At 36.2% G+C, this 19,268-nt stretch overlaps 1 protein-coding gene across 1 annotated transcript in view; it reads right to left on the bottom strand.

Annotated features, from left to right (window-relative positions):
• Window positions 1-18,368, bottom strand: part of LOC136035328 (uncharacterized) — a 32,572-nt gene extending 14,204 nt beyond the window's left edge. The window contains exons 1-2 of the mRNA XM_065717058.1: window positions 18,154-18,368; window positions 6,668-6,923 (exon numbers count right to left, since the gene is read on the bottom strand). Coding sequence (XP_065573130.1) covers window positions 6,668-6,923; window positions 18,154-18,320 — 423 coding nt within the window. The 5' untranslated portion in view covers window positions 18,321-18,368. The remainder of the gene's footprint in view (window positions 1-6,667; window positions 6,924-18,153) is intronic.
• Window positions 18,369-19,268: the final 900 nt, after the last annotated feature.

Raw genomic sequence — 19,268 nt, 5'->3', positions numbered from 1 at the left:
GAGTTCAAGATCTCATCAGCATAATAAACTAACGACAGGTTTAGACCCGCAATGATGGAAGAATATGAATATATGATAGAATTAGGAATCCCATCATTGAAAAGTAGGGGAGAGGAAACATCGCCTTGACAGGTATCTTTCTCAACGTCAATTAGAATTTCTAATGCGGGTTTTGACTTGGTCTAGGGTTACTCATTTTTGGGAAACTGATGGCTAGCAGCAACAGACATGGACAATACAAAAATCATTAGTCAGACGTTAAAACGAAAATCCATTTCTCTGTGGGTTCTAATATGCTACATCCCAATACGCTTCATCCTAAATTCTCTGGGGACACGAAATGTAGCAGTTCAGGAAATGTGCTAATGTTCAATATAAAGTTGAAAATATGTGTAAAATTATTTCAATTCTCATTCGCAAAGTAATCATAATCAAATTGAATTATGAAATAGAGCTTACTGACGTTGTATTGATGCAGTCATTTGGGGAGAGGGGATAGTATAATCCTGGGTTAACGTCAAAAAATGTTTTTACTCCAAAAAAGTAATAATCCTAAAATATTTAAATCTTAATGAATAGTTTATATTTAGAATCAGCACATTTCAAAGCATTTTGAAATCATGGCTGCGGCTATAGCTGAAACTTGGTGAAAGTTCGACTTATTTTAGCCAAAATTTTTAAATTCCATTTTTTTAATTTCTATTGGGGAAAAATTGCCATTTGCATTTAGTTCCGGAGTTTTATCTATTATATCGATTAATCTTAATAATAAAATATATTTTGAAAACAAATTTACAGGAATTTGGAAGAGCCTAAAACCCCTCGACATAAGCGTCAGATCAAAACAAAAAATAAACTATTGTAATACCATTTATCGAAAACTCTAAGCCAATACGTACAGCGGACTTGATAAAGCTTTCATAATGTGCCATATAGCACCAAAAATCGCGCTTTCGGTATCATTTCTGGAATGGAAAGACTGGGAAGAATTAAAAGGTTACTATCATAATAGTTACGGCTTATAACACAAGTTCTGAGATTTATAATTCCCCTATTCTTGATTTCTCCCTCCCAGCCCACTTAATATTATTTATTAACTGTATAGTGACACAAAACTAGAAGGCTACTGCAACATACTAGAGAGTTGTTAAAGGGCTCACTTTAAAGCCTCTTTATATATTTAATCACTTACTATTAAGTCAACTTGTTAACACCATTATAAATTGCGATATTGCAAACAAAATTGCATTCTAGATTGTTTTTCAATAATTTTATTCCGACACAAATGCATGTCATATCATAGGCAGCGCAATAGCGCTGCCTAATAAAAGAGCGTTGTGGGCACAATGTTTTTTTTTTTTTTTTTTTTTTAGACCAGGGTGCTTCGTATCGAAGGACTTGTCGTAGAAACTTCGAAAAGGGCTCATTCGATTTAAAATTTGAAGGGATAGTGCCCTTTATAATAGTCAAAAGTGATTGGATATCCCCCCCCCTACACCCCGTACTTTCCCGAAATGCATCTGAGAGATATTTTGAGATTGCTATTTGTTGTCGTAGAAACTTCGAAAAAGGCCTATTCGATTCGAAACTGAATGGGATAGTGCCCTCTTTAATAATCAAAGTGGCTGGAGGGCAACAAAACCCTCTCCCAAGCGCACCACTTCTCCAAAAACATCTAACCAAAATTTTTAAACAGCCATTTTGTTCAACATAATTGAAAGGTCCGGAAATTATGTCTTTGAGGATGACAACCACATCCAATCCAAATTTTGAGATAGCCATTTTGTTCAATGTAATTGAAAGGTGTGGAATTTATATCTTTGAGGATGAAAACCCCCTACAGCCCTCAGGGTAAGGGTTGTAAGCTATGCCCTGGGGGTATATAAGTTATACAGAAAGGATGATCATAAAAACTTTGGAGGGCTCATTGGATTGGTGATCAGAAGTTCTAGTTCCCTTATTAAAATTGAAAGTGATGAAAAGCTCGCATGATATGGCATGAGCTCTAGCAAAATTCTTAGAATCAATAGATTGATTTAAAAGGAAAATCAGAGGCTTAAAGCCGGCGGGATTTAAAATAAGAGCTCTGAGACACAAGGTCCTTCTAAATATTAAAATTCATTAAGATCCAATCACCGACTCGTAAGTTAAAAATACCTCATTTTTTCTAGTTTTTCCTCTGCTTTTGGCCCCCCAGATGGTCGAATCGGGGAAAACAACTTTGACAAGTTAATTTGTGCAGGTTCCTGATACGCCTAAAAATTTTCATCGTCCTAGCACATCCGGAAGCACCAAACTCGCCAAAGCACTGGACCCCCCTAACTCTCCCAATGAGAGCGGATTCAGTCCGGTTTCGTCAATCACGTATCTACGACATTCGCTTATTCTACCCACCAAGTTTCATCCCGATCTCTCCACTCTAAGTGTTTTCCAAGATTTCCAGTTTCCCCCTCCAACTCCTCCCAATGTCACCAGATTTGGTCGGGATTTAAAATAAGAGCTCCGAGACATGAGTAACTACTAAATATCAAATTCAATTAAGATCTGGTCACCCGTTATTAAATTAAAAATACCTCAATGTTTCCGAATTACCCCCCCTCAACTCCCCCAAAGAGACTGGATCCCTTCCAATTATGTCAATCACATATCTAGAACTTGTGTTTATTCTTCCCTTCAAGTTTCATCCCGATCTCTCCACTCTAAGCATTTTTCAAGATTTCTAGTTTCTAAGATTTCTGTTTCCTCCCTCAGCCCCCCAGATGGTCTAATCGGGGAAAACGACTTTATCAAGTCAATTCGTGCAGCTCCCAGACACGCCTACCAATTTCCATCGTCCTAGCACGTCCAGAAGCACCAAACTCGCCAAAGAACTGAACCCCACCCCCTAACTTGCCCAAAGAGAGTGGATCCAGTGCGATTACGTCAATAACGTATCTACGACATTTGCTTATTCTACCCACCAAGTTTCATCCCGATTTCTCCACTCAAAGCGTTTTCCAAGATTTCCGGTTTCCTCATCCAGCTCTCCCAATGTCAACAGATCTGGTTGGGATTTGAAATAAGAGCTCTGAGACATGAGTTCCTCCTAAATATTAAATTTCATTAAGATCCAGTCACCCGTTTTTAAGTTAAAAATTCCTAATTTTTTTAAATTTTTTCAAATCAACACCCCCAGCTCCTCCAAAGTAAACAGATCCATTCCAATTATTTCAATCGCGTATCTATAACTTGTACATATTCTTCCCATCAAGTTTCATCCCGATCTCTCTACTCTAAACGTTTTCCAAAATTTCTGTTTCCCCCCTCCAACCACCTATGCCCCCGGTTCCAATTCTACTTTAAAATGGAGCATCTGAGACATAAGATCTTTCTAAATATCAAGTTTCATTCAGATCCGATCTCCTATTCGTAAGATAAAGTTACCTCAATTTTCACGTTTTCTAAGATTTCCGGTTCCCCCTCAATCCACCCCCAATGTCAGCAGATCTGGTCGGGATTTAAAATGAGAGCTCTGAAGCCCAAGATCCTTTTAAATATCAGATTTCGTTAAGATCTGATTGCCCGTTCGTAAGTTACAAATACCTCATTTTTTCTAATTTTTCCAAATTACCCCCCCCCCCTAATGGCCCAAAGAGAGCGGATCTGGTACGATTATGTCAGTCACGTATCTTGAACTTTTTATTCTTCCCTCGAAGTTTCATCCTGATCTTTCCACTCGAAGCCTTTTCCAAGATTTTCGGTCCCCTCCCCCAATGACCCTGGATCCGGTCGGGATTTAAAATAAGAGATTTGAGTTATGAGGTCCTTCTAAATATGAAATTTCATTCAGATCCGATCACTCCTTCGTAAGCTAATAATGCCTCATTTTTTTCTAATTTTCCAGAATTAACCCTCCATCCAACTCCCTCAAAGAGAGCCGACCCGTTCCGGTTATGTCAATTACGTATCTAGGACCTGTGCTTAATTTTTCCACCAAGTTTCATCCCGATCCCTCCACTCCTAGTGGATCCGATCCCTAGGCTTCCCCTCCAACTCCCCCAATGTCAGCGGATTGGGTCGGGATTTAAAATAAGAGCTCTGAGGCACGATATCCATCTAAATATCAAATTTCATTAAGATCCGATCTCCCGTTCGTAAGTTAAAAATACCTCATTTTTTCTAATTTTTCCAAATCAACCGTCCCCCCACTCCTCTCCAGATGGTCGAATCGGGGAAACAACTATATCTAATTTAATCTGGTCTGGTCCCTGATACGCCTGCCAAATTCATCGTCCTAGCTTATCTAGAAGTGCCTAACCTAGCAAAACCGGGACAGACAGACCAACAGAATTTGCGATCGCTATACGCCACTTGGTTAATACCAAGTACCATAAAAAGGGCTCATTCGATTGGAAACTGAAAGGGCTAGTGCCCTTGTTAATAGTCAAAAGTGTTTGGAGGGTAACTAACTCCCCTCTGACGCCTATTATTTTCCGAAACACATCCGATCGTAATTTTGAGATAGGCATTTTGTTCAACACAATTGAAAGGCCCAGAAATTATGTCTTTGAGGATGACAACCCCCACCCCCAAAGCCCTCAGGGCAAGGGATGCAAGTTATCTCCTGGGGTCATATAAGGTTTATATAGAAAATGTGATCGTAAAAACTTCGGAGTGGGGCTCATTGGATTGGTAATCAGAAGTTCTAGTGTCCTTTTTAAGATTGAGTCAGCCATTTTTTGAGTCAGCCAAATTTTGAGTCAGCCATTTTGTTCAGCATAGTAGAAAGGTCCAGCAGCTAAGTCTAGGGATACTGGGTATGTTTCCCCCCCCACAATCGTGCAATTGGCCCATTATACTTTAACACTTAATGTTGCTTTAAACTATATCAAAAAGAATTTTGTTTATGGTTGCTAAGAAGATGCCTCAGCAATACATCGAGAACGACTCGGAGTATTAAGTTGAAACTTTTGGGGCTAATACTATTACTACTTCTCTTATAATTTAAATAAATAAAATGAGTGTAAGTGCATCCAGGTTGTCAAACAACATAGATAGAATCTTTTGCGAATGATATTGTTTTATATTTCAGGTAAACTTCAGGAGTTATAAGATTAAATCAAAAGATACTGTTTGTGTCAGGATTAAAAATTTTTGAAAAAGTTTTCGACCATGTAAATAGCAACCCAATATACGGATTCTTACAGAAAAAAAAACAAAAATATATAGAATATTATTTTTTTTCCATGAAAAAGACTATGTCAATAAAAAACGAACAGAAATTAGTCGGGAAAACTTTTTCCACAATACAAATTTTCCAAAGAAAAGTAAAGAGCTCCATTAAGCAAAAAATGAGCGAAAATAAAGTCAAAATGTTTTCCAAGCATAAAACTACCAAAAATCATCATTAATAAATAAATGAAACTCAAAACGAACAAAAATAAAGACACAATAAAGAGCCGAGTCAAACTGTAAACGAGCAAAAAGTAACATTAATACGGCTGATAGCCCCCATGCCTTCTCAAGACCAGAACATAATTTGCACTTCACTGAAAACAATACACGTTTAGAATCGTTTCGCTTTTTTACTTTCATCAATAAAAATTATCAAAACTTCCAGGAATAAATATCAGTATATTTCAATTAAACTGACAATCCATTGTCATTCGTTTTTGTTTTTTTTTCTTTCAGTAAAAGGTAAATTATGTTTGTTCTGGTCAAGGTTTGCTTATTTTAAATGACTAGGATGTATTAAGTCCATTATTTGAAAAGCAAAATACTATAAAGAAAACCTATTCACAAGATACTTTGGTATAATAGAAACGGCTCTGAATTGTGGTTTTGTTAATAGAAGTTAGAATCTGGGATAGAAGTTTATATATATATATATATATATATATATTTTATTTCAAGTACCGACTTACTTCCAATGATCAGTTTTCCCAAAATGTTTAAGTCAAGGATGCAAAAATAGTAAAACCACAGTTTTGTAGGCAATTTAACTGCACATATTAAACTCTAAGTAATTTCATAGATATTGGAATTTTTACTTCAGACTCCTTAAAGATGCAAATTATAATTCTCAATGGACTCTTTTTGTGACAAGTCCCAGGTTTTTAAGGGAAAGTTTTGGGAGAGATGTGAAGTTAAATCTATATTTGTAAAAAAGTTACCTAAATTGTAAAAAAAACTTATAAGGTTTATTGTCAATATTTTTAAAAACTATTCTCAATCTAATTTAAGAAAAACAAAGTTTTTCTGATGAAAGTAAAGAGTGAAGTTGGAAACTTGAAACTAGCAAAAATTACTGCTTCCGCGATTATACGCAATATATCTATGAAAAACCGATACAAACAGACTGGTAGTATTTGTCCTTATTTGTAGAATCCTGAAAAACTAGATTTTAACTGAAAACTAATCCTTCTCGAGTTTTTAAAATAGTTGAAATTGTGTTGCAAAAGTCATTGATTCCATGGGCGGTAAAAGACTTGACAGCCCATGACTCATAAAGAAATTACTCATAAATTATTCATTAAAAAATGTGTTTTACAAACCATAAGGCAGTTCATTTTAAGTTTCAATTTTACACTTTACTTTCATAAAAAGAACTTTTTTTTTTAAATAAATCTTGCAAATAAAGTGAAAATAATGAACCATGAGTTCATTAACACATGATAATATGGCTTACTTGTTCAGCCCCTAGTTCTGTGTTATTCATTGCACTCTCCACTGCTTTCCCAATTTTTTCTTGGGCCAATTCTTCGGGACTTATTTTCCCTTTTAATGTTTCAAATGCCCCTGAAACGACTTCATCTGCAGCCTTGGTAGCTTCCGTCAGGATATCTTCGGTTCCCTTCAGGGTAGATTTAATAGGGTGATTGGGATCATAATCTTCCTTAAATGTACTAACCATCTTTTTGTAAGCACTTTCATCTCCTTCTTTCCTGGAAAAGGATATTTTTCAATATATATATATATATATATATATATATATATATAAGAAAGGTGACAAGAGTGAATGTCGTAATTATCGAGGCATTAGTCTAGTCTCTGTAGGTAGCAAATTACTGAGTAATATGATACTTTTTAGACTGAGACATGCTGTAGACAAAGTTTTAAGGGAAGAACAATGCGGTTTTAGAAAAGGTAGAGGATGTGTCGACCATGTTTTCACTCTTAGGTTAATAATTGAGAAGTCCCTTCGTTGTCAAACACCTTTGGTCCTTAGTTTTATCGATTATGAGCAAGCTTTCGATTCTGTTGATAGAACAGCGTTAACAAAGGTCTTATCGTTATATGGTATACCAGAAAAATACATTAAAGTGATTTGCGCTATGTACGAGAATAATACTGCTGCGGTTAAGGTAGGAAATGAGGTTAGCAACTGGTTTTGTATTAAATCAGGAGTTAAGCAGGGTTGTGTTCTATCCCCCTTTATATGGATCATTTTGATGGACTTCGTCTTAAGGAGCACAGGAAAGGCAATTGGAGACCATGGAATCAAATGGGGAGGAAGAACGCTCCTGGACTTAGATTATGCTGATGATTTAAGCATATTAGATGAAAGTGTGAGCAAAATGAATGAATTTTTAGAGGTTTTACGAGTTCAGGGTGCTAAAATAGGCTTGAAAATTAATGTTAAGAAGACTAAGTCACTAAGGCTAGGAATAAGTGAAGATGAACAGGTGACCTTAGGTAACGAAAAGATTGATCAGGTTGGGAGCTTCAGTTACCTTGGTAGTATTATTAGTAAAGATGGTGGGAGCAGTGAAGATGTTAAAAGTAGAATAGCTAAAGCTCAGGGTGTTTTTTCACAGTTAAAAAAAGTTTGGAAGAATAGAAAGATAAGCCTACAAACCAAGATTAGAATATTGGAAGCTACAGTGATGACAGTGGTCAAATATGGCTCTGAAGCATGGACACTCCGAAAAGCAGATGAAAATTTACTAGATGTTTTCCAGAGAAATTGCCTACGGATTGTTCTGGGTACCCGGCTGACTGACCGTATTTCAAACAGTAGGTTGTACGAAAAGTGTGGTTCAATCCCGCTTTCTGGGGCTATAATGAAAGAAAGGTTGAGATGGCTAGGCCACGTTCTACGGATGAAGGATGACAGATTACCGAAGATTGTCCTTTTTGGCCAACCGTCTGGGGCTACACGGAAAACAGGTCGTCCTTGTCTGGGTTGGGAGGATGTCATAAATAAGGATTTAAAGGAAATGGGAACTTCCTGGGAGGGTGTAAAGAGGGAGGCTTTAAATAGATTAGGTTGGAGGAGGAGCGTGCGTAGCTGTGTTGGCCTCAGGCGGCTTGGTGCTGCAGTGAGTTATTATTAGTAGTAGTAGTATATATATATATATATATATATATATCACATATATATATATATATATATATATATATATATATATATATATATATATATATATATATATATATATATATATATATATATATATATATATATATATATATATATATATATATATATATATATATATATATATATATATATATATATATATATATATATATATATATATATATATATATATACCAACACCTAGTTGGTGGGGGCGCTTCGCGCCCCCAAGCCCCCCCGAGTTATGTATTTTCGTTATTGTAAATATTTATTGTATCTGCCGCGTTCTTATAGAAATCAGAAGATTATCAGAAAGTTTTGTGCCACTGATATTATTTTCGTTTATAAAAAACTCTATGCTAGATTAGGTGCTGAGGCCTCTCAACGCTTGGGCCCTTACCACCCTTTGATTAGACTGTATTAATTGTATTGTTTGTGTTATTTCGTTTTTCTTTCCTTAATGTTTTTACTCCGCTTAATTTGTCAAAACAAGCGGGTAACAAATTAAATTATTATATATATATATATATATATATATATATATATATATATATATATATATATATATATATATATATATATATATATATATATATATATATATATATATATATATATATATATATATATTATTTTCACTGTTTACTGTTACTTGTGATGACATTACATAATTTGCAAGGTCAAACTCACGAATTTGCACCCTTTTTAATCACGATATGATGTACGTAGCATTTGCTCGTATTAAATGACAACGTAGCCTAAAAGTTCTGCTACAACCTTAAAATGAACGACAAACATTTAATACTGTGTGTCAGGAAGCATTGACAACTACCAATGATACAGATCTTAGTTAGAATAATATGCCTGTTTAATTAATGAAACGAGCAAGAATTGTTCATATATGTGTTTATTTTTCCTCAAAACTGGCTACGTAGTTGTTTTTCCTCTTAAAACTGGCACACAGACATTTTTGGCCGCAAAAAGGATCTAAAAAGGTCATAACTTCATGGAAAAACTTGTATTTTTCCCAGGGTAATTGTGTCGAACTTAACCTGAGGCCGAGACACCAAGAAGAAGTTTACATTACATGCAGTTAGAAACAAATATATGAAGAAGGCATATACGGTTAGAAGAAGTGTAACAGCGACAATTACAACGAGTCAGAAGCAAAAGTGAAGAACAAAGACGTATGGGCTTAAAAGATAAGAGACAGCTAGAATTGCAACGGTTCCTAAACCAAAGAGAAGAACAAAGAAATTTTCGGATAAAGGGAAAAAAAATCGGAAAAAACAGCGCCATCGCAATGTTTGACGCCGACAAGCTATGGCATAGAACCCAGTACAAACCTACAAAGATGTCATGAACTACACATGTGTTAATTACAAGTCATTGAGACCCTTCAACGTAGTATGCATTCACTTTGGAGACCTCCATTTTCCCGAGGAAGGAGTAGCAAACAAAGGTATCATTTGGAGATTGCTGCTTGCATCTTCGAATCAAATCGCCACCTCCACAATTTCCAAATGAGTTGGTTTTCCTTTTTTAGGACGTCACTCGCTCTCTAAACAGTTCCATAGAAGAATCTACAACTGAACTCATGTTTTTCTTAAGCTTCATTTAACGTAAGCAATGATCGAACCATCAATAGTCGTAATTTTATAGCTTTAAAGTAGCTGGACAAATACATCACAAAATCAATTTGGCAGCACATCCATCATAAGTGATTTTGAACCACTTTCATATGGCCAAATGTACTTTTTAGACCCCAATAATGCTGTTGACAAACTCGTTGCATACCTTTAAATTATGGGATCTTTCGTAACCTAATAGATCTGTCGGAAGAAATATTCCGAGAGACAAATAACTATGCCGAAGAATATATGAAAATGTCAGAAGTGGAGGATGATGTAAATCGATTTGCTGATTCACTGGGATTTCAGTGTCAAGATGACAAGATAGTGTGGATTATAGACGGTTAAGCCCTCCTGCTTGCAAATAACTACTCCCTTTACATGAGCAACTGTGTATTTATTTATGTATGTATATACGCAAATTATATATATATATATATATATATATATATATATATATATATATATATATATATATATATATATATAGGTGATGAAGATGAAAAGGTGACGTTGGGTAACGAAAAGATTGGTCAGGTGGGCAGTTTCGCTTACCTTAGTAGTATTATTAGTCAGTTTTGCTTACCTTAGTAGTATTATTAGTAAAGACGGTGGGAGCATTGAAAACGTTAAAAGTAGATTATTCAAGGCTCAGGGTGCTTTTTCACAGTTAGAAAAAGTTTGGAAGAATAAGATGATAAGTCTGCAAACCAAGATTAGAAGCTACAGTGGTGACAGTGTTCAAATATGGCTCTGAAGCATGGCCGCTCTGAAAAGCGAATGAAGATTTGCTAGATGTTTTCCAGAGAAATTGCCTACGGATTGTTCTGGGTACCCGGCTGACTGACCGTATTTCAAACAGTAGGCTGTACGGAAAATCTGGTTCAATCGGGCTTTCTAAGGCTATAACGAAAGAAAAGTTGAGATGGCTAGGGCACGTTGTACGGATGAAAGATGACAGATTGCCGAAGATTGTCCTTTTCGGCCAACCGTGAAGGGGTAAATGGAAAACGGGTCGCCCTTGTCTGGGATGGAAGGAAGTCATAAATAAAGATTTAAAGGAAATGGGAACTTCCTTGGAGGGTGTAAAAGGGAGGCTTTGAATGGATTGGGATGGAGGAGGAGCTTGCGTAGCTGTGTTGGCCTCAGCTGGCTCGGTGCTGTGGTGAGCTGTTAGTAGTAGTAGTAGTAGTAAACTATGAAAAAATTGCAAGCCTCTATCTTCAAAAATAGGCGTTTTTCTGATCAAATTCACTATGGATGTGTGTTATTTTTTTTTTCGGGTGTGATTGTATCCAATAGATGGTCCTAGAAAATCAGGGTTAGACTTGTTCGAATAAAAATCAGAAGTTCTACTGCCCTTTTTAAGTAGCAAAAAGTAATGCTTTCTACTATTTTATGGCACAAAAACAGCAATTTTGCCACAAAAGAGAGAAATTGCTCACAACTCAATATTCTAAAATAGCCAATAGATTTAGAATGATCGACAAGTCCTAGTTCATACAAATTAAACAGCTAATTTAGAAACTCATTTTGGAGCTTCATTTAACTAAGTTGATTCATTTGAAGCTCAATTAAACTTTGCACAGTCTTACATATTTAAACACAAGCTGTTAGAGTGATCTTTGTGCTTAGGGAGGAGAAGTATGCCGGAAGCCTCTAAAAGTACAATTTTACACAAAAATTTTCAAGCTCTTCACAAGCCTTCAGATAAATTATATAATAAAAACAATTTTTTTCAACTTAAACTGAGGAGCGACATTAAAATTTAAAACGAACAGAAATCATTGCGTATATGAGGGCGGTTGTACTTCCTCAATACCTTGCTTTTTACGCGAAAGTGGTTTTTACTTTTAAAAAAAAGCTTCTTATTGTTCTAATTAAACAAAATAGTGTTTCAGGAGTCGTTTTTAAAAAATTGGGACAAAATTTAAACTTTAGCGCAAAGAGCGAGGCGTTGTGGAAGAGCAACCGCCCTCATATACGTAATAGTTTCTGTCCGTTTTAAGTTTTGATGTTGCTTAGCGCAAAGAGCGAGGCGTTGTGGAAGAGCAACCGCCCTCATATACGTAATAGTTTCTGTCCGTTTTAAGTTTTGATGTTGCTCCTTACTTTAGTTGAAAAAACTTGTTTTTTTATTTAATTTCTGATCGTTTTTAAAATAATCTCAGGAAATCTGGCTACACCTCGACGGAAAAATCCCCCCCCCTCTCCACGGATTTATTCTCTAAATAATTCAATCCTGGTGAAAATTTACCCTGTACAATTACCGTTAATATCTCAACGCGTAAAATTGAGTCGGCAAAGAGAAAATAAGACAGAAGTGTAATTTCGTAGAGGAATTCTGGCAAATTCTCCCAGTGTAAAATTTTCCCTGAAAAAGTTACTCCCTGGAAACTTCCCTCCTCGTGGAAAATTATCCCTTTGGAAAATCCCACCATCAGAAAATTCACCCTCTCCCACAAAAAAATGTAGGCATACTTCCCAATAACAAATATTATACGTAAACAACGGGTAAATTCTGTAACTTAAATACCTTTCCCCGGGGGCTTCAGGGGTTTATGACATATGTCCAAAGGTATGGTTATGTGGCCTTTCCATTATGCTGAACAAAATGGCCATCTCAAAATTTTAATCGGACGATTTTGAGAAAAAGGGGGTGTGGGAGGGGGCCTATTTGCCCTTCATTTTTTTCGGTCACTTAAAGGGGCACTAAAACTTTTAGTATCCGTTCGAATGAGCCCTTCAATAAGCCATCGATATTCTGGGACTACTGGGTCGATATGATTATTCCTGGAAAAAAAATAAATAAAAACGCATCCGTTATCATTCTTCTGGCAAAAAATAAAAAATTCCACTTTTTTGCAGATAGGAGCTTGAAACATCTACAGTAGATTTGTCTGATATGCCGAATATGATGGTTGATTTTCATTAAGGTTCAATGACTTTTAGGGGAAGTTTCTCCCTTTTTCGAAAATAAGGCATTTTTTTCAGGATCGTAGCCTTTAATGTATATAAACTTGTAAATACTTGTATATTTGAAATTACCATAAAATTCTCATTCTTTTGATGCATCTATTGGTATCAAAATTAAAGTTTTGGTGACTATTGAGCCAAGTTGCTCCTTACTTAAAGTTCGTTACCACGAACTATTTGATATGAAAGGAGGTGTGGAATGGGTTGGGAGTTGAAATTTCTTTCTAATATTGTCCTATTTCTAGGTTGAACAGGCCTGTAATGCGATTGAAGCAGGGTGATAACTTCCGTCTCATCGCAGCAAAATCTTTTCTGTGTTACGTAAAAGATTAAATTCATGTGATTGCTGGTATAAATGGTCAAGAAGGGAGGGCCATCTTAAGAAACACTATGATATTATCAAGGTTGCGGGGGAAAGTGCGACCACAAGCAACTTTTTTGGCAAATTTACATTTTCACATAATTTAGCCTGAAAGAAAGTCAAAACATCACTTGAATTTTGATGTATTTTTTATTTTTTTTCTAAATGTAATAACTTCTGGGGCGAACTGTTTTGAACCCTTAAGGAGCTCAAAACAGCCCACAATCACCAGAATTTTAAAATTATATTTCTAAAAAACAATTGCCATTTGTACCTGACGAAACAATTCCCATTTGTAGCTGATTCAAGAATGGCAATTATTATTTCAATTATTCTTAATAGTAAAATGTTATTTCGAAAACAAATTCAAAGGGATTCTTAGAAAGAATCTAAAACCCCTTGAAGAGGATTACAGCTAAACAAAGTACAACATTGGAATCAAAAATATTGGAGACCCTTAAAAGGAACTTAGACCCCCCACCTTGAATAACAAGGAAAATCATATTTGGTAAATGTTTAGTTTTGTTCCAAGTGCTCTAAAGTGCGTATTACTGCATATAGCAAGATTCTGATGATCGTATATTGTTTCTTTGTCGTTATTAGACAAGCAAATCCATTTTTCAACTTTCTAAAATCCCCCTCCAACGAGACTAAAAATGCGTAAAGTGGGCATGCTTACAGGTAACATTACCTATAGAGCGAAGCGTATTAGTCCATGAGCCCCGCGGGCAGCGGGGCAAGGTCTGTATTCTGTATTTATTCAACAAGGTCATAAAACTTCAAACGAGGTTTATTAAATGAACATAGAATACAGACCTCGCCCTGCTGCCCACGGGGCGCATGGACTAGTACGCTTCGCTCTATAGGTAATGTTACCCTTAAGCAAGCCCACTTAATACATTTTTAGCTTGTGCCATGGAGGAGGAGGGTCAACCTGAAATGGTTGTGCTTCTAGAATTAGCATTTCTAAGTGCTGTTAACTGAAAACTATGCTGCTTAGCAGCATAGTTTTACTTGGAACGAAACTAAACATTTACCTCATATTTTTGCATGGTTAGCTCTGACGTGTCTTCGTTCTTTTTTTGCTCTGATTTTTTGTTCTCTGCTGCTAGCAGGACTCTAAAACTTGCTTGATAGTTGTTTAAGGGCTTATTTAAAAGCTATTTTTACATTTACTTAATTTTCAACTAATTAGGTAAGACTATAGACAAAATAATGACTTACCTTATAGGGCCCCACGAAAGGCTAAAAAAAATTCCCCCAATAAGCAATTATAATATTTTGAGACAGCATAGAAGATGCATTAGTGATGAATTCACTTTCTTCCTAGCTAAACTACATAGAAAAGTATAAATTTTACCATTTTTTACTGTAATTTAGATGGGTATATTTGTCATTGTCTTGTATATATAAATTTTTTGATGTTCTATTCATTAATTGATGGCTGTTCCTCATCCAGTATTCACGACAGGCATCCGTAAAAAAGATTTGCGAGGAGAACCCAATTTCAAAGCAGTTTTTTAATAGCCACCCTTCCTCAGCCTTCCCTCCCCCAAGATTTTTCTGGCGCCCTCATTCGCATTCTATTCTTCTTCTTTTTTACTCCTTTTTTAAGTATACTTGTCAATTTGATCAATTATTTATAGGTGATTTGCCCAATTAACAACAAAAAGCAAAGTTTTCCTATGAATGTAAAGAGCAAAGTTGAAACTTAAAACAAACAAAAATTATTTTTATTCAGCTTGTTCAGTATATATCTGCATAAAGCAATAAAAATCTTTCATTGCTGCAAAGATTTTTCTACGAACATGGAACTTTCCCCTCTTTGACGAAAATGGAAACACCTGTTGAAGATAAAAGGAGTATCTTCAACACGTTTCATAAGCGTGGTAACGCAGTTATAGCTATTTGTCTATTCACAATGACATATTGAAAATTAGGCTTGTAGCTAAAAGTTCAAAATGAATAAAATAAAAAATCTGGACATGAGAATAGAATGGATAAGAGACGAAGACTGGTAGCTGAATGTACAAGGGGATCGAAGGATATTTCCTGATATTTTGGTAAAATATCCAAAAATACCCGGAAATCAAAAGGTGGGTTTTGACTAATAATAAACCCCCTCCACTCTAAAAAAAAATCCTTAATATTAGTTTCGTGACTAATTAAATAGTGAATAACCCAATAGGGCTTTCGTGTGAATAAATCTACGATCTATTTATTTTAACTATATAGCTAATTTGGTTGAGATTAGATGAATGAAAGAATTAGAAGTAACTAAGACCAGGAACAGATACATGAGGTCGGAGGGGACGACCCTCCTCCTAAAACACTTCTGGCACACTTATTCCGTTCTTTTTATGGCACTTGGTATTAACCAAGTGACATATAGCAATCGCAAATTCTGTCGGTCTGTTGGTCTTTCGGTCTGTCGGTCCCGGTTTTGCTACTTTAGGCACTTCCAGGTAAGCTAGGACGATGAAATTTGGCAGGCGTATCAGGGACCGGACCAGATTAAATTAGAAATAGTTTTTTTCCCGATTTGACCGTCTGGGAGGGAGTGGGGGGGCCCGTTAATTCGGAAAAATAGAAAAATTGAGGTATTTTTAACTTACAAACGGTTGATTAGATCTTAATGAAATTTGATGTTTGGAAGGACATCGTAACTCAAAGCTGTTTTTTTAAATTCCCACCGGATCTGGTGACATTGGGGGGAGTTGGGAGGGGGAAACCTAAAATCTTGGAAAACGCTTAGATTGGAGGGATCGGGATGAAACTTAGTGGGAAGAATAAGCACAAGTCCTAGATACATGATTGAAATAACCGGAACGGATCCACTATCTTTGAAGTAGTTAGGGGGGGTGGGTAATTCTGGAAAATTATAAAAACTGTGGTATTTTTAACTTACGAACGGGCGATCGGATCTATATGAAATTTGATATTTAGAAGGACATCGTTTCTCAGAGCTCTTACTTTAAATCCCGACCGGATCTGGTGACATTTGGGGGGGGGAGTTGGGAGGAGAAACCTAAAACTTGGAAAACACTTAGAGTGGAGGGATCGGGATGAAACATGGTTGGGAAAATAAGCACAAGTCCTAGATACATGATTGCTATAACCGGAACGGATCCGCTCTCTTTGGGGTAGTTGGGGGTGGGGGTAATTCTGAAAAATTAGAAAAAATGAGGTATTTTTAGCTTACGAACGGGTGATCGGATCTCAATGAAATTTGATATTTAGAAGGATATCGTGTCTCAGAGCTCTTACTTTAAATCCCGACCGGATCTGGTGACATTGGGGGAGGGAGTTGGGAGGGGGAAACCTAAAACTTGGAAAACACTTAGAGTGAAGGGATCGGGATGAAACTTGGTGGGGAAAATGAGAACAAGTCCTAGATACATACTTGACATAACAAGAACGGATCCGCTCTCTTTGGGGTAGTTGGGGGTGGGGGCTAATTCTGAAAAATTAGAAAAAATGAGGTATTTTTAACCACATACGGGTGATCGGATCTCAATGAAATTTGATATTTAGAAGGACATCGTGTCTCAAAGCTCTTATTTTAAATCCTGACCGGATCTGGTGACATTGGGGGGAGTTTGGGGGTGGGGGAACCTAAAATCATGGAAAACGCTTAGATTGGAGGGATCGGGATGAAACTTGGTGTGAAAAATAAGCAGAAGTCTTAGATACGTGATTTACATAATTGGAACGGATCCGCTCTTTTAGGGGGGGGGGAGTTAATTCTGAAAAATTAGAAAAAATGACGTATCTTTAACTTAAGAACGAGTGATCGGATCTTCATGAAACTTCATATTTAGAAGGACCTCGTAACTCAGGTCTCTTATTTTAAATATCAACCGGATCCAGCGTGATTGGGGGGGCAGTTGGGGGGACCGGAAATCTTAGAAAATACTTAAAGTGGTGAGATCAGGATGAAACTGGATGGGAAGAATAAAAACCTGCCTAAGATACGTGACTGACATAACCAGACCGGATCTGCTCTCTGTGGTGGAGTTGGGAGGGGGGGGGGTAATTTCGGAAATTGAGTTATTTGTAACTTATGGAAGGGTGACCAGATCTTAAAGAAATTTGATATTTAGAAGGATCTTGTGCTTTAAAGCTCTAATTTTAAATTTGGACCAGATCCTGTAATATTGGGGGGTTGCTTGCTAGATCTTCATCTTCAGAATGTGTTTTCTTTTTTTCTTTTTTGGCTGATGTTTTATTCTCTGTCTTGAGCCTGTCGATTTTGGGTATGGTGTCTAGGCTTCAATGATGGGGATATGACAAGGCAACTTACAACATTAATTTATGTTAAGGAGTTATTTTTTTGAACTGCCCCTGTCTACTCTCTACTCAAAAATTCTTAATTTTAGTTTTGTGACTAATTAAAGAGCGAATGGCCCAATAGGGCTTTCGTGTGATAAATCTGTCTATTATTTTTAACTATATGGCTAATTTGGTTGAAATTAGATGAATGAAAAAGTTAAAAGCAATTTAGGCCAGAAACAGATCCATGGGGTTGGGGGGAGGGGGGTAACCCTTACCCCAAGATATTTCTTGTGCCCTTATTCTGTTCTTTTTTCTTCTTTTTTTAATCTTTTTTAAAATAATTTTTTTAATTTGGTTATCACCTCGAGTCACACTGGTACCCTTGGTCCAGTTGCCCCCTTACCCAAGATTTTGCTCTTGATCTGCTAGAGATTCAGACATGAAACTGCTCGCACGATCAGTTTACGAGTCATTTCTTCATAAAATTACAAGATAAACCTCGCTTTCAGATTTCTGAAATCTTAAAATCTTTAGATTATAGTGTCTAAAATCTTAAAATTAAAACTTACTCTTTTTTACCGCTTTTTTGCTCTCCACTTCTAAATTGATATCCTGTTGATTGCTTGACATCAGGATTTGTTGGATTGGGCTCAAAAAATACTGGTGAGCTAGTTGATATTCGCTTTTTACGTAAAAAAGCAAGACCGCATTGACACATCTGCTTTCTTAGCATCATGATAGAAATATGTTGTAAGGTTAGTTCATAAACTTGCTAATATTCGAATGATCAACGTTTATGCATGTCTCTAAAAATAGATGGCAATAGTGCTTCATATTTTCCAAAGAACTATGGTTTATCAAAATCGAAAGTTTATTTCGGAGGTTTAAGAACATAATATTTAATCGAGCCTTGTACTAATAAGTCTGAGGCTGTGTTTTTAATGTTCTATTATAGGTCATTGATAATCATATTTTGCATCCACCTACCGTCCAGTGCTACACATTGGATAAATCTTCCTGGAACAACAGCCTTACAAAAACTATTAAAAGCTTTTATTATTTTTTTTTATAGCCTGAAATCAGGACGTCAAGAATTTATTCTTATCCGTCGCACAATCCTCGCATGGGACTACCTTGGAAATTTTCTTAAAAAGAAAAAAATGGGGTCCCCATGTCCTAAAGAAATCTCTTTTCCAGCTGAAAATCGCAGAACTTTAAAATTTTGTTTTGTGGCACAGCCCAAAACAAGAGTCTACATGTAAGTTTACCAATAATTGCATTATACTGTGACCGTTTATCTCAGAATTTTTGCTCGATAGCATTTGGTCGTGTTCGAGCCAATACTTTTGTTTTCCCGTACAAAACGGCAGAAATCTGGCACTTTTCTGCGACATACCCTGTTTCATTCCTAAGAAATGGTAGCAAAACTTAAATTTCCATTAAATGAGCCCTCTTTCAATATTCTATGACAGGGGTTTGATACTATCACTTGGGGAAAACAAACAAATACATAAATCCGTTTCTAAATAAGGATTTAAGGTAAAGGAATCTTAATGAAAATCGCACCACCAGATTCAGCGCATCAGAAAACCCTTTTGAGATTTCAAGCTGGCATCAGAAAAAATGCGGAATTTTATATTTTTTTTGCAAGAAGCAAAATCACAGATGCGTATTTATTCATATT

The sequence above is a fragment of the Artemia franciscana genome, chromosome 14, assembly GCF_032884065.1.
Source record: "Artemia franciscana chromosome 14, ASM3288406v1, whole genome shotgun sequence".
Taxonomy (NCBI): domain Eukaryota; kingdom Metazoa; phylum Arthropoda; class Branchiopoda; order Anostraca; family Artemiidae; genus Artemia; species Artemia franciscana.
This window is presented reverse-complemented; position numbering and strand designations above follow the sequence as displayed.